Here is a 14,888-nt window from a genome sequence, read left to right as displayed (position 1 = left end):
CATTTTCTAGAAAACAGCATCGTGAAAGGAAACCGTTTCACATTAACAATGGGGAAACTGGACAGCCAGTGATAAGGTGACCTCAAACAAGCATTTTATGCCTTGATTAAATTCAATCCATTTGACCAATTTTGTCAACAAGAGATTTACTTTGCTGTTTGAAGCTTTTTTACTATTAAAGAAGCATAACCTTGAAAATCAGAGATTCCTTATTCTAGCCACCACTCTTCGTTATGCTTTAGGGAAAGCACTTTTAAAACAAGCATGGACAGGGGCTTATGGGTGGCTCAGTTGGTTGAGCGTCCAACTTCGGCTCAGGTCATGATCTCATGGTTCGTGGGTTCAAACCCCACATCAGGCTCTGTGCTGATGGCTCAGAGCCTACAGCCTGCTTCAGATTCTGTCTCCGGCTCTCTCTGCCCCTCCCCCACTTGTGCTCTGTCTCTAAAATACATAAACAGTAAAAAAAAAAAAAAACAAAACAAAAAACAAGCACAGACAAGCCAACCTTTAAGTGAATGCACATCCGGGAAGGGCTTCAAACAAAGTGCCCAGTCCCGATACACACAAATGATTGCACAGTGCCACCTCGATGTCAAAAGGAACCTCAAAAGGCAAGTTGGTTTGTTCCAGAACTATCAGGGTCTCTCTGGTGTTCTAAATCATGCTAAACAAACAGATGAGAACCTGACCACTAAGATTGAGAACTGCACACAGCACCATTGACCTGGCCCTTGGTCACCTTAAGACTAAGCTGACACCAAGTAGGGAAATACTATTTTCAAAGGGAATGAGTGTATGGAACATCTTGTTACAAGACAAGTGCTTTGCACTCTTCAGGAAGTCAATGTTATACATAAAAAAAATTTTTTTAAGGGAAGCTATTCTAGATTTAAAAAGTCTATAGGCACCTGGGTGGCTCAGTCGGTTAAGAGCCCGACACCTGATTTCAGCTCAGGTCACGATCTCATGGTTGTGAGATCAGGCCCTGCACTCAGTGCAGAGCCTGCTTGGAATTCTCTCTCTCCCTTTTTCTCTCTCTTTCCCTCTGTCCCTCCCATGCTCATGCTCTCCTTCTCTCTCTCTCTCAAAAAAAAAAACAAAAAACAAAAAACACATTTCTTGGGGCGCCTGGGTGGCGCAGTCGGCTAAGCGTCCGACTTCAGCCAGGTCACGATCTCGCGGTCCGTGAGTTCGAGCCCCGCGTCAGGCTCTGGGCTGATGGCTCAGAGCCTGGAGCCTGTTTCCGATTCTGTGTCTCCCTCTCTCTCTGCCCCTCCCCCGTTCATGCTCTGTCTCTCTCTGTCCCAAAAATAAATAAATGTTGAAAAAAAATTAAAAAAAAAAAAAAAAAAAAACACCACATTTCTTTAAAAAGAGTCTAAAGAAACAACAAAATTAGTAAGTCAATCTTTTTTTTTTAAGTTTATTATTACTTTCTTTGGAGAGACAGCACACACGTGCAGGGAGGGGACAGACAGAGAGAGGGACTGAGAATCTCAAGCAGGCTCTGTGCTGTCAGTACAAAGCCCAACGTGGGGCTCAATCTCATGAAATCTGAGATCATGACCCTAACTGACTAAACCACCAAAGTGCCCCTGTAGTGAATCTTAATCAGATCTTGGTTTATAAAACAGCAAAAACTATGATAGACAATTTTAGGACAATAGGGAAATTTTCACATAAACTGGATATTAGTTGATAAGAAATTGTTAATTTTCTTACTGTGATAATGAAGACTGGTTATACAAGAGGATGCCCTATTTTTAGGAGAGGCTTGTGAGTGAACTGTCACAATGCCTACAGTGCATTTTCAAGAATTCAACAACCACACACACACACACACACACACAGGACTCAAGAAAACTATTGTTAGAATGGTTAGAACTGCAGATTCTAGGAGAGGATATACAAGATATCTTGTGCCTCTAAATGTGATCCCAACTGTAATTGCGAAAATTAAGAAATATAATGCACTCCTTCCTTTCCCCATAACAAAGGGAGTAAGTTGTAGCTCACGGGGCTAATCTTTACCAGAAACCACCCTGGGCTGAAACACAACAGTTCTTAAAAAGCTGGTGTGCTTGAAGTCAGATGGCAGCCGGAACACCAAATGCCTCAACATGCCTTTACCCCACCATAACATTCTGAGCAGAACACTGTCCTGCAGCCCGCAGTGGCCTCAGTGATCATAAACAGGATGTCTCAGCAAGGAAGTGTCTGTCAGGGGGTCACAAGAGCTCCCTCCCCATGTGGAAATCTGAAGCGGCATGAGCATGACCAAAGGAGAAATGAATCAGCAGCCTGATGACACAGGCACCTGCACCCCCTATCCCCAGTGGATCGGGCCTCTCTGATTTCTCATATGAAAAATGGGAAAATAGTCCTGTCTTCATCCCACGGTTACTGCACTAAAATCACAATGCAATAAACTCATTCTCCATCACATTACAGCAGCAGCATTTCTTAAAGCCTAGATTCACAAAGCAGAAAAGTTGCTCGTGAACAAATGGACCTTGAGGTAAAAAGCATCTGACAAAGGAGGCCTGGGAGGTCTTCAAGGATCAAGCCTATACATTCTTGATTCTAAGAACCTTCTTCCTGAAGCCACATAATCATGTCTAAGACCAGAGGACAAGTCTCAAACCCAGCAAGACCAGTGCTTACCTCGGCCATAGGCCCTGGCTTTCTTCGGGTTGAGTTTGGGCTTCAAAGGAGCCCCCGGCTTGAGCTTGGCTTTGGGGAACTGGGACAGGTAAGTCATCACCGAGTGCTCATCCACATCGGGGTGAATAATTTCTTCAGGAGTGATGACCTAGAATAACAGCATGGTAGGTGAACACCCAGAGTACATCACTTATAACCGCTAAAGTTTTTGCAAATGTCTCAAGTCAAACACTATAGACATTAAGAAATTGAGTCAGCCTCTAAATTAAGTGAAATTATATCAAATTACATGCCAATGTCAGTGTTTTTAACTTTTTAGAGGTTTCATTATTCGTTTCAGAAGCTGAGGACCCCCTCCAGACAATTTTTTTAACATTTATTTATTTTGAGAGAGAGAATGCGTGCACACGTGCACAAGCAGGGAAGGGGCAGAGAGAGAGGGAGAGAGAGAGAATCCCAAGCAGGCTCCATGCTGTCAGTGCAAAGCCCAATGTGGAACCCATGGCTCATGAGATTATGACCTGAGCTGAAATCAAAGAGTCAGACACCTAACCAACTGAGCCACCCAGGAGCCCCTCCTCCAGGCAATTCTATATGTAATTTCCAGAGGTGCACACCCACCCTCCAAAAAAGGCCTGCTCACCCCCTACCCTGGGGAAACTTTCCAGAAGGGGTAAGCTATGTCAAGTGAGGAGGAAGAAGAAACAAGTATACACAGGATTTGCACATATTACCAAAAAGCACATAAACTGGCCTTTTCCTTTGCTCATCTACCCATTGCCTGCATCTCTATTAACTCTGCTACCAATAAAAAATAGTAATAAAAAAAAAAAGAGAGAACACAGCAACATATTAGATCTGTGGTCTTGTTACATGCTGAAGCCCTAACCACCCGGGTAATGGTATTAGGAGGTGGGGCCCAAGGGAAGTAAGTGGGTTTAGATGAGGTCATGAGGATAGGGCCCCCAGGATGGGATTAATGCTCTTATTAAGAGAAGGAAAGACCAGACCTCTCTTTCTTTCCCATGTGAGGGCACAGCAAGAAGCCAGTTGTCTGCAAGTCACAAAGAGGGCCCCCACCAAGAACTGACTCTGCTGGCACCTTGCTCTTGGACTTCTAGCCTCCAGATATGGGAAATAAACTTCTGTTGTTTATACCATCCAATCTATGGTATTTTGTTAGAGCGGCCTCAGCTGATGACAATGGGTTTCAATACATTAAGAGCCATTAAAAAAAATAGGGAGGAAGTTAATTTCTCCTGACATATAGCCTAGGAGCAAGATTACACCCATGCTCGGCAGGTAGCCTCCTTGAAGGCATCACAGCCTCAGGCCTACTACCTGACCTAGTCCTAAACAGTACAAAAAATCTCTCTGCCCCCAGTAAGGGCGCTGAGGAGGTAAGGTAAGGCAGTATTCCTCAGACCAACAGAAGGCTCTGTCTCATGAACCGGGTTAACTAAATGCAGATGAATAACATATATACCCAGCTTCCCTCACCCCAAAGTAACACACACACACACACACACACACACACACACACACACACACACACACACACACCAGAAAACATACTGATCATTATCCTCCAGCAACAGAACAGCTACTTGGGTTTGAACAATTGCCTTCACTCATTCCATAAAATGTCAGATGTGCATTGATTTGACATTTCTTCCAGGCAGCTCCCTCAACAACTATACAGTGCCAACATCACATGTATGTCAAAAGGAGATGGTTTTAGGTTTAAGAGGAGATGAAAAAGATACCACACCACTTACTGAGGGTGGGAGAGCCAAGAAATGGGCCATGAAGCAGAGACATGATGTCAAAACCAAAGAAATACAGGCAAAATTTTCTATCTCCCAAGGGATCCTATTACAAAATACACTGAACTCGGCTCTGATTACTTAGTCCATAATGTAACCAGTGGTGAGGTCATCCATTCACGGCACTGGCCACCTACAAGTTCTCTTGACCAGGGCTTCAAATATGGGAGTCTTGGTATTTAAATGTCAGAGGGAGTTTTTTAGCCTCCTTGAAAAACCTTAGAAGACAAGACCTCAACTACGTAATGTGGCTACTGTCAATGGTATCCAAGATTTATTCAATTTCCAAGTTCTCTTGTCATATTCCTGTGATAGGATTAGGAGCAATACAAATTCTTCCACAATTTCCAATAATGGTAGGTTATCCTGGTTTAAATTAAAAAAAAAAAAACTTCTAAGTCCTATGACTTTCCCTAAGATACTGAATCTTTTTTTTTTTAATTTTTTTTAATGTTTTTATTTATTTTTGCAACAGAGAGAGACAGAGCATGAGCAGGGAAGGGACAGAGAGAGAGAGGGAGACACAGAATCGGAAGCAGGCTCCAGGCTCTGAGCTGTCAGCACAGAGCCCGATGCGGGGCTTGAACCCACAGACTGTGAGATCATGACCTGAGCCGAAGTCAGATGCTTAACCGACTGAGCCACCCAGGTGCCCCAAGATACTGAATCTTAAAAAAAACTTCTAAAATATGTAAAAAGTGGTCAAATATTGGCTATTTCTTACAGTTCAACCTAATCATTAAAGTCTACATTTGCAGTCTTGTATCTCAAGACAGTCTTTGAGATCTTTGGAGCAGAAACACTAGAAAATTTTCCACATGTGACAGAGCACTGTGAAGATTTCTGAATGATCTACAAGCACCTACGTCAATGGGAACCTCTTATTATGGGTAAACTGAGGAAGAGGGGAGAGTGTCATAGGCAATACTCTCTGAGGGCTGAGGCTGAGGATGTCAGACTGCCTGCCACACCGAAAGAGGCATCCAGAGTCTCAGAACAAGCTGGAGGATGGAAATAGCCCCATGGGACATGGTGTTGCTTGTATATATACCTGTGGGACACCCAGCCAGTCATCTGCTTGCTGCATAGCTTCCCGTGCATTGTCCACAGGCTTTCGTGGATCCCAGGATTCCCAGTCTGGACACAGACCTGTTAATATGACACAAAAGATTCTGTTAATATTAACTCACTAAAAAGATTAAAGGAAGCCATGTGCTTAAATTAAACCCCTTTGGTATCTTAATTCAGAGAACGATTTCTTCCTAAAATCACAGTGAACTATATATTTTAAGGGCAAAAAGTATCCACTCCTCCAGAGTAGAAACTATTCTGAGTCTAAACTGAGAATTCTCCTTCAGGCCGTTATTTTCTTGCATTAACACAGAGATTATTCATTCCTTGAAGGTGTGGTATAAATAAATAAACAAAGCCTATAAAACTATTTGAGCCTGGTGCCTTTTTACAGGGGATTTTCCCCCCGCCCTACCACATTTGCACGTCTGTAGTCCAGTCACCAAACGTGTAGGGTTCACGCCAGCTGGATGTTCTACAATTTAACTCAAAATTGATACAATCTGGGGCGCCTGGGTGGCGCAGTTGGTTAAGCGTCCGACTTCAGCCAGGTCACGATCTCGCAGTCTGTGAGTTCGAGCCCCGCATTGGGCTCTGGGCTGATGGCTCAGAGCCTGGAGCCTGTTTCCGATTCTGTGTCTCCCTCTCTCTCTGCCCCTCCCCTGTTCATGCTCTGTCTCTCTCTGTCCCAAAAATAAATAAACGTTGAAAAAAAAATTTAAAAAAAAAAATTGATACAATCTATGTAGAAATCGTGTAAAATCCCACAGGTTAAGGGCTCAGTCCCATAAGACTGTCCCCTTCCCCCACTGCACAAATGCAAGTCCAGGCTGTCACTTGGACTTCTAACAGACCATTCTATAAATTGCAGGTAGGTTCTCACAACGCCTCCTCAGATTCAATTGTTAACCAGAGTGGATCACAGAACTCAGGAATACCATTTAATTGCTAGATTATTGATTTCTTAGAAAAGGCTACAACTCAGAGTGCCTGGGTGGTTCAGCTGGTTAAGTGTCTGAACCTTGATTTCAGCTCAGGTCATGATCTCACAGGTTCAAGAGATCAAGCCCTGCATCAAGCTCTGCACTGACAGCATGAAGCCTGCTTGAGATTCTCTCTATTCTGTCTCTGCTCCTCCCCTGCTCACACATGTGCACACACTCCCTCTCAAAATAAATAAATAAACTTAAAAAAATTTTTTTTAATAAAAGGCTATAACTTGGGATGCCTGGGTGACTCAGTCAGTTGAGCATCTGACTTTGTATCAGGTCATAATCTCGCAGTTTGTGGGTTCGAGCCCCACATCGGGCTTGCTGCTGTCAGCCTGTCAGCACAGAGCCTGCTTTGGATCCTCTGTCCCTCTCTCTTTCTGCCCCTCCCCCACTCTCACTCAAAAAATTTTTTTTAAAAATTCTAATTAAAAAAAAAGTTACAACTCAAGAACAACCAGGTGAAAGAGATGCATATGGCAAGGTATGGGAGAAGGCGTGTGGAGCTTCCATGCCCTTTCCAGGTGCACCACCCTCCCAGCACCTCCTTGTGTTTACCAACCTGAAAGCTCCCTCAAATATATAGTTCAAGGAATTTTGTGGAGACCTCAACATGTTGTCATGATTGATTAAATAACTAGCCACTAGTGATTAACTCAACTTCCATCTCCTCTCCTCTAACCTTGGCGGTTAGGAGATAGGGCTAACAGTTGGGACCCTCTAATCACCTGCCCCCATCCTTAGCAGCTGTCTAAAAGTCATCTCATTAACATAAACTCAAGTGTGGTTGAAAGGAACCATTGTTCTGGCTCTTATCACTTAAATTCCAAGGGTTTTTGGAGCTCTGTGCCAGGAAAGGGACAAAGACTAAAATATATGTTTCTTTTATAAGTCAGAATATCACAATCCTGTTCCTAGATACATCTAAAAAGACTGCACTAGCAACTGTATTCTGTATAATTCAAAAATCCACTTGCCCAAAAGCCCAAACCTAGAATCATCTTAAAAGCCTCTGTAAACAGGAGAAGTATAGGACTGAAGTAAACATCCACAGGTTTAAACTGGTAAAGAGGTATCCTGAAATGTGTCTTTCGGTGGAAGCAAGGAAGAGGGTGCTGGGAAATTAATGCTGAGCTTTGAGTTAGTTTGGGACATCACCAACTTATAGGCTTTCAAGACAGAATGAGGCCTGGAGTCAACCTGCCCTCCCTGTCCAACATAGGCTAGCCAGCTCTGCTTGGAGTGTCGGGAACCATTAGCTTACTAAAAACTAATGTGACCAGCATATACAGAGTATTCGTAAATGGAAAATATGATTATTAAAGTAAATTTTTTATTAGAAACAATCTTGAGGGTGCATATAAACACAGGCTCTGGTTTTTCTACGGAGTGTGTACCAGCAAACTCTACCCAACAATCTAAACCCTCCAGTGAGGATAATTACTACCTTGGTGTGCACTCAACCACTCAGAAAAGGGGGGAAAGCCTCCAACTGGATCCTGACCAAGCACTATTCCATAGCAACGCAGAAAAAAAAGGGTGGAGAAAGCCATGTATAGTCACCCAGTGGTTGATAAAAACAGGTACTTTCCACTCAATGGAAGTTTTTAGATTTTCATGCCAAGTCAACTAACAGGGCCACGTGTTTCTGCTGAAGTCAATGGGAAACCAGGCACCAACTGTGGGAAGAGGCAGGACTTTGGAGTCTGAAAGCTAAACCTGCTCCAAGAACTACAGGATTCATTGGGGATTTGGGTAAATAACTGAGTTCAATGCTCAAAAAGTCAATGGATACACCTAGAAGGTAAACAGAGCCAGTTTTAGCTCCCTTTGCCCTTACAGGGGGCTAAAACTAGGAGAAGACACCAATCACAGCAAACCCAGCTTTCCCATGAGACAACCAAGGGGATTTGAGCCCACAAATGTCCATCTTGAAGAGCTGGCTCAGGTAGCCATGGACACTTACCTGGGGCACAGCTGTCTACCAAGGCTCCCAGAGCCTTGCCATCTTGCCAGTTCTGGTTAAAGTTGGTGATGGGCAAGTAGGGGATCTTGTTCTGAATCCATCCCAGCAGCCTCTGCTTCGGCGTCTGCTTCTTGGCATCATCATCCCCTTCGTCCTCCCACACGGGCATGGAGATGGAGTAGTGGAGGATCAGTGTCCACACCAGGCCCAGGATGAGCTTCAGGTTCCCATCCACAATGGCTTTGCTATCTGGGGAGAGAGACACAAGCGTGGGTTGGCACCTTCCTCTGGGTTGTGAATGAAATCTTCATTTGTCAGAGAACCACACAGAACTATTTCAGCATGAAAGGACTGTAATGTTAAAATTTGCTTCAAAATACTTGAGGATGGGAACAGATGAAACTAGATTCCAAAATGTTTACCAGTGTCGTGAAATCATGGGTACATGAGAAGGTATTATACTTTTACCTCTACTTTTGCATACGTTGGAAATGTTCTGTAATAAAAAGAGCTTTTAAATTTTAAAGGACTCATTTCAGAAATACAGACAATAAAAAGAGGTGGCTGAATTCCAGGGACAACCATCTGTTTAACTTGATAGTATGTGATCTACCAAATTATATGTGTATGTGTTTTATATATATACATATACATATATGTGTGTGTGTGTTTGCTTCCCTGAATTTATATTCTACTATACTTTTCTTTTCACTAGTCATTATGTCCTAGAGGTGTAAGAGGCCAGTTTCCCTTCAGATCTCACCATCCCTGGGTGTTATCAATCATTTTCATCTCTGCTCTTCTCTCCAGTTAGTCATTCATAAGATAAAGTCATTAATAGTTAAGCTAATCCAGCTGGGCAAAGTCTCTGTTGCCAGAAGGATAAGTGACTGGCCCAAGGTCCTGGCTCCTCTCTAGTGCTCCCTCAGCTTAACACAACAAGCCATACACCAGCCCTTCTAGGAATCTTCTAGGAAATCTCCCTGCTGCTGGTTTCTACCTTCTACTCCCTTGGCTTCTCTATGGCCCTCTGTCCTCTGTCCTCTTTCCAACCTCTACCTACATCCACCAAAATCCAAACATTACCAATAAAATCTCTCTATCTCTCTCCCTGTCTCCCCCTGCACACACTTCCCCTCCTATCCATCCCCAATCTCTCTCCCGCTCTCCCTTCCCCTCCTGTCTATACCCCCATCTCTCTCCCCCTCACCCACATCCTTCCCCTCCTATTACCCACCCACCCACTCCCCCTTCTCAATTTCCTCCACCCTTTCCCCACCAAACAACCCCTGTTAAACACCCCTATTCTACCAGGACCCCAAACTGAAAATGTCAGAGCCATCATGGACTCCTCCTTCAAATCTCAGGTTGCCATTTCAACAATGTGTCAATTCCCTTCTCTACCTATATCTCTTGGCAAATCCTTTTCTCCACCTTCCCAATAAATGTGTGGCCCCTCCTCCCTTCTCTCAGAGTCCTCGACAGCCATGAAGCTGAACCATGTTCACATAACCCTACAACTATCTTTCTAGTCAGGTACCTCTGTGCTTCCAAATTCACCAATGGTCCCAACTGCACACAATCAAACTCCTTAGACATAGAGCACCCTCAGAACCCCCAAACACAGCCTGCTTTTCACCCTTGTCACCCCTCCCACCACAGTTCACACTCCAGACTCAGAGACTCCTCATTCCTGGACTACATCCTGCTTTGGACCCCATGGACCTCTCCATGTGTTCTGTATTCCCTCTGGTGGGAAGACCCTTCACCCCCATCCTCCTGTGGGACAAGCCCTGGCTCATCATCCAAGGACCAGATCCAACAGGTGGTGGCCCTTCACTCCCACCAACATGTGTGTGACTGTGCCAGGGTCCTCTCAAGACAAAAACCATTCACTCCTGAGCCTCCAAGCCCCCATTCCAGGACTGTGAGCACCTGCCATGGAGTAATAAGCCTTCACCATCTTGCAGCTCCCTTCACCCTGTCCCACCCATTCACCCACCCACCACAAACCACCTGAATGTCAGTTAGACACATGCCAGATTGCACTTAATGAAACCCAACTACAACCACATGAGAAATATACACACATACTGAGAAGGAGTAAACCCCATGTCACTCAAAACTGAAAGGGTGGAGACTTTTTTTGTTTTTAAATTCACCTGGTTATTGTTAGTCCTCTCACAAGAAAAGATCCTCTTAAAAGGGCGCACCCAAACCCACAGAAACCAAAGGTACTTTTATGGTTGTAGATTCAGTCATAATAAAACTCGATCGTGTAAAACTGTACAGGGTAAAGAGTATCATAAACTGGCTGGTATGACAATTTATATTTGAGCAGTCCTCACTCAAAGTTAAGGTGCCCAGAGATTTTCTATGCAATGAATTGTATAAATAATAACTTTTAAACAGGACAGTCCACATAACTCACAGGGCTCAGCGACAAATGAAAATACATGACTTCTCGTCCAAAAAGGATTAAGAATTTCACGATGGCAACAGCAGAGCATTAAACCAAGCACAGAACCCTTCTGAGAGTAGGGCCCTGTACAGCTGCACAGACTATGTGACCACGAAGCCCCCTCTGCTTCTGAGGTCCTGTGGTCAATAAAGCAATAATCTGCAGAAGACACCTGACCATGCACAGAACTTGAACATCCGAGGAGTTCATCCCACGGACCATATGTTTCTCCAGCTGGCAGCCCTTGACCATGGCGGAATTTTTTTGATAAGATGTCCTGTTATAAGGTCGTCTTTGAAGCGCTACTGATTACTGAGTTACTACCTACCAATCATAAGAAATTCCAGGTCAAACAATTTTCCATGCCAGAGTCCTTTATTTAAACTAAAGGGAGAAGAGCAGTCCTCAGAAGGGGGAAGCACGAGGTGGGGATGAAGTAAAGTATGTGAATGCTTAGCGTTAGTCAGCGTACCCGTGCTGGACCAGGCGAGGTCAGGTCTTGCACCAGGCAGGATCTGAACAGGCCAGAAAGTCTCATGCAGCCACAAGCATCAGACTACAAAGTTCAACTTTCCTGAGTTATGTGTTAAGTGCTCTTCAAATGCAAACTTACAGATTTTATCCATAAATCAAAACATGAAACCAGTTTGCTCTATTTTTACCCGGCTTACACATGTTGGTCTGAAGGAATGAGACATGAGTCTTTTTCGAAAAAGATTTCAGGGGAAATATGACCCAGTAAAAGTCTGAGCCAAATTTATGAAAAATACAATGCCCAGAACTTCTGTTTCCAATGAATTCAAGGTGGGTGTCCAAATGGGAAAGCCCCCATTAAGATCTCCTTGGGATAAATGATACTTTTGCTCTGCTATTCTAAGAAGCTGGAGAAAGAACAGTCCTAGTTCCAAAAGTGATTTTGACAGGTGAAGGTTCAAATGCTTTACCGAACTCTTGGAACAATAAAACGATGGCAACTTGCCCAAAATGACTCCCCCTTTCCCACCCACATGAAACAGAAGACTCCCAATGCCTTGAAAATGAAATGCTCCACAGCATTACAGTGTCAATGTCTGACCATCACAACAGACTACAGGATTTTCAAACGTGAGCGTGCTCTGTGATGTTTACGTCGAGTGTAAACATGAAACAGAAATGTAAAAGGAGGAAAGGTCCAGGTCAGCTGGAAGCCTCTCTGGCAGGATTCCACCTCATTGAGAGCCTCTTTCTGGAATAAAATAAGCCAGCGCCCGCCACGCCTGCTGGACCTCCTAGAATCTGCTTAGGTTGTAGTTGGCCTGGAATCTGGCCACAGGTTTCTCCTCCCCAGATCCAACCAATCACAATTCCCACGTAACTGGTCCTGGCTCTGGACAGCACTGACCCTCCAACCACATACACACCCTCTGGAACTACTTAAAATTATTCAGCATTGCTTCTAAGTGAGGGCAGTGGCTTTTCTTCTTTTTTAATAGCTAGAAAGTTAATTTGAGCTACTGCAAATTCTAGGATGGAATGTTTTCACGTCATTTCTGTACACCGGTTCTCCAGCCCTCCCTGAGTAGCAATCAGGAATGGGCACATTTATGGGGGAGGAAACCAGCTATTTTTAGGCAATCTTTGGAAGCATCTTGGAAACATCTACTACGTAGACAAGTTCCTCTGAGGAAGGGAGATGGTGATCTTTCCGTCTCTCATACCAGGAGGGCAGGATCCACGCCACCAACTGCATGCTCACCACATTCACTGTGCCCATCTCCTCTCCTATTACTGATTCACCAGGGTGGCATGGTGGGGGTTGGGGGGGGCGGGGAGGAGAGGCCTGAGCAAGCACCGTCCCACATTTCTGCTCTCCTGAGTAAGAACAGTAGGTCATCCACCAGCCACAATGCAGCAGCTCACTGCTGGGTCAGAAACAGCCAACAAGGGACTTCAGGGATCAAGGAGACGTAGGAGTTTCGGGAAAGCTCCTCCTAGTACGCTTGAGGAAAAGCACCCAGACCATAATCCAACTATGACTTGGTCATCTGGAGAAGAGTGTCACCCACTCTGCCTCCGTCCTCTCATCTCTATTACCCTCTGGGAGGCAACGTGGCACAGTGGTTTAAGTACAGGCTATGGAACCAGCCGCTCCTCTAGACAGGTCATTTTGAACCATCCATCCATCCTCTCTGGGCTTTCTGTTTCTTCATTTACCAAATGGGAATGATCCCAGTCAACACCTTCACAGGGCGGTTACTAAGAAGCAGGTGGGTTATAGAACACCATGAGTTGAGCATAATGCCGGGGACAGGGTAGGCACTTCATAATACCTTCCTTCCTCTCCTTACTCATTCACCTCATATCTGAATACCTGCTCTGTACCCAACACACTTCCCTAGAACCGGAAGCCCAGAAGCTATAATCCCAGTTTTGTAAGTGAGCAGGAAACAGAAGTCAGGGTTAGTCAGGGTAATTCACAATAGTACCTTGCGAATTCAAAGGAGGATGAAATGTTCAATGTGTCACTTCCCTGAGCCATGGAATTCATTAGAAGGGTCATGAGCCTCTGAGGTTCCTGTTCTCCTGTCCCAGGAGGAGGCCAACCTGCATGCTGTAGTGAACTCAGGACACAAGAGGTAGGTGCAAGGGGGACATTGTGGCGCTAAGTGCTTTAGGAGACCACTATGGCCTGAGATTCCTGCAGACAGAAACCAAGAACTACACAGGAACCCGACTGCTGATAATCGATCAGACCTTATTGAAAGAGAATATAGTATGAAAAGAGGCCCACAAGAGCCAGGGGTCTGGCCCCAACTTGACTTCCCAACTTTGCATTTCCCTAGGGTTAACCTTGATCCTTGGCCTCAGCTGGCTTGGCCTGGAACTCTCCCCCCACCTCTCTTGACCTAGATAATGCCTCTTCTATGCCCAACTCTGCAAAACTAGAATAGGTCCCCGGCTAAGTGCCCCCTCAATGCCCTGTGCCCTTCTCTCTCAGTGCAGCTACAGCTGTGCCTGCCTCCTGTGCTCAAAGCGGCAGCACCACAACGGCAGGAACAGGCTGTTTTGCTCCCCCGATCATGGACGCTTGGCTGTTGGCAGGCACGTTCGGCTCCCTGCTCTCTCCTCTCTGGTGCTCTGTGAGAGACAGGGCCGCTTCCCCGCTGAGTGGATGCGAAAGTACACACACAGCCTTTCAGACAGAACTCTAATCTGCTCCAGACTGTGTCCACCTCTGAGCCCCCAGCAGGCAATACAGCATGTGGCACAGAAACATGGCTGGGGAGGTCCCTGAGGCTCTGCAGGCGTGGGCTCGGCACCAGCAGGCTGGCTGCAGAGGCCTGGCCAAGTGATCCGACCCCAGCATGCCTCAGTCACTTTACCTGTAAACTGGGGATAATGTTGGAACAGGAGAATACAGCTGCTGGGAAGACTGCCTGCCATAACACATTTCCAGCATTCAGACCCCTATATAGTCAGTTGTCATTAAATGCTAATATTAGTACTATTACTCTTACCACCACTGACTTCAACATGCTTTTATCAACCTTGAGACAAAAAGAACAAAGGCAGAAGGGAAAAGTGAAAGCTTAACAGTTAAAGGTGGTGACCTCCGCGTAGGCACTGGGGTTTCCTGTCAGCCTTGACTGCTTGGGTGAGCCAACCCAAAGAGCATCCTGTGAAGGGCTGCCCCAAGGTCACCCCACAGTGCAGCACTCGGATCACCTGGGCCCAGGATGCAGGTGGCAGACGGGGCTCACTGGCATCCCAGACGGGGCTCACTGGCAGACAGGGCTTGGTTTTATGGTTCCTCCCCATCCTGCCTTCTCTTCCAGCCTGCACAAACTGTGGCTGAATTGTTGGCCTCGGTTGCCCAAACAAGAGGGTACCCTCAACTAAAAGAAGGCTAAGTTTACCACCGTCCTCAG

At 45.3% G+C, this 14,888-nt stretch overlaps 1 protein-coding gene across 7 annotated transcripts in view; it reads right to left on the bottom strand.

Moving 5' to 3' along the window:
• FLNB (filamin B) overlaps window positions 1-14,888 on the bottom strand; it is a 143,574-nt gene that overhangs the window by 77,930 nt on the left and 50,756 nt on the right. For all 7 annotated transcript variants that reach the window (XM_047843049.1, XM_047843060.1, XM_047843068.1 and 4 more), the window contains exons 2-4: window positions 8,520-8,768; window positions 5,545-5,642; window positions 2,668-2,815 (exon numbers count right to left, since the gene is read on the bottom strand). In XM_047843049.1, the coding sequence (XP_047699005.1) occupies window positions 2,668-2,815; window positions 5,545-5,642; window positions 8,520-8,768 (495 nt within the window). The remainder of the gene's footprint in view (window positions 1-2,667; window positions 2,816-5,544; window positions 5,643-8,519; window positions 8,769-14,888) is intronic.

This window comes from Prionailurus viverrinus, chromosome A2 (assembly GCF_022837055.1).
Source record: "Prionailurus viverrinus isolate Anna chromosome A2, UM_Priviv_1.0, whole genome shotgun sequence".
NCBI lineage: Eukaryota > Metazoa > Chordata > Mammalia > Carnivora > Felidae > Prionailurus > Prionailurus viverrinus.
This window is presented reverse-complemented; position numbering and strand designations above follow the sequence as displayed.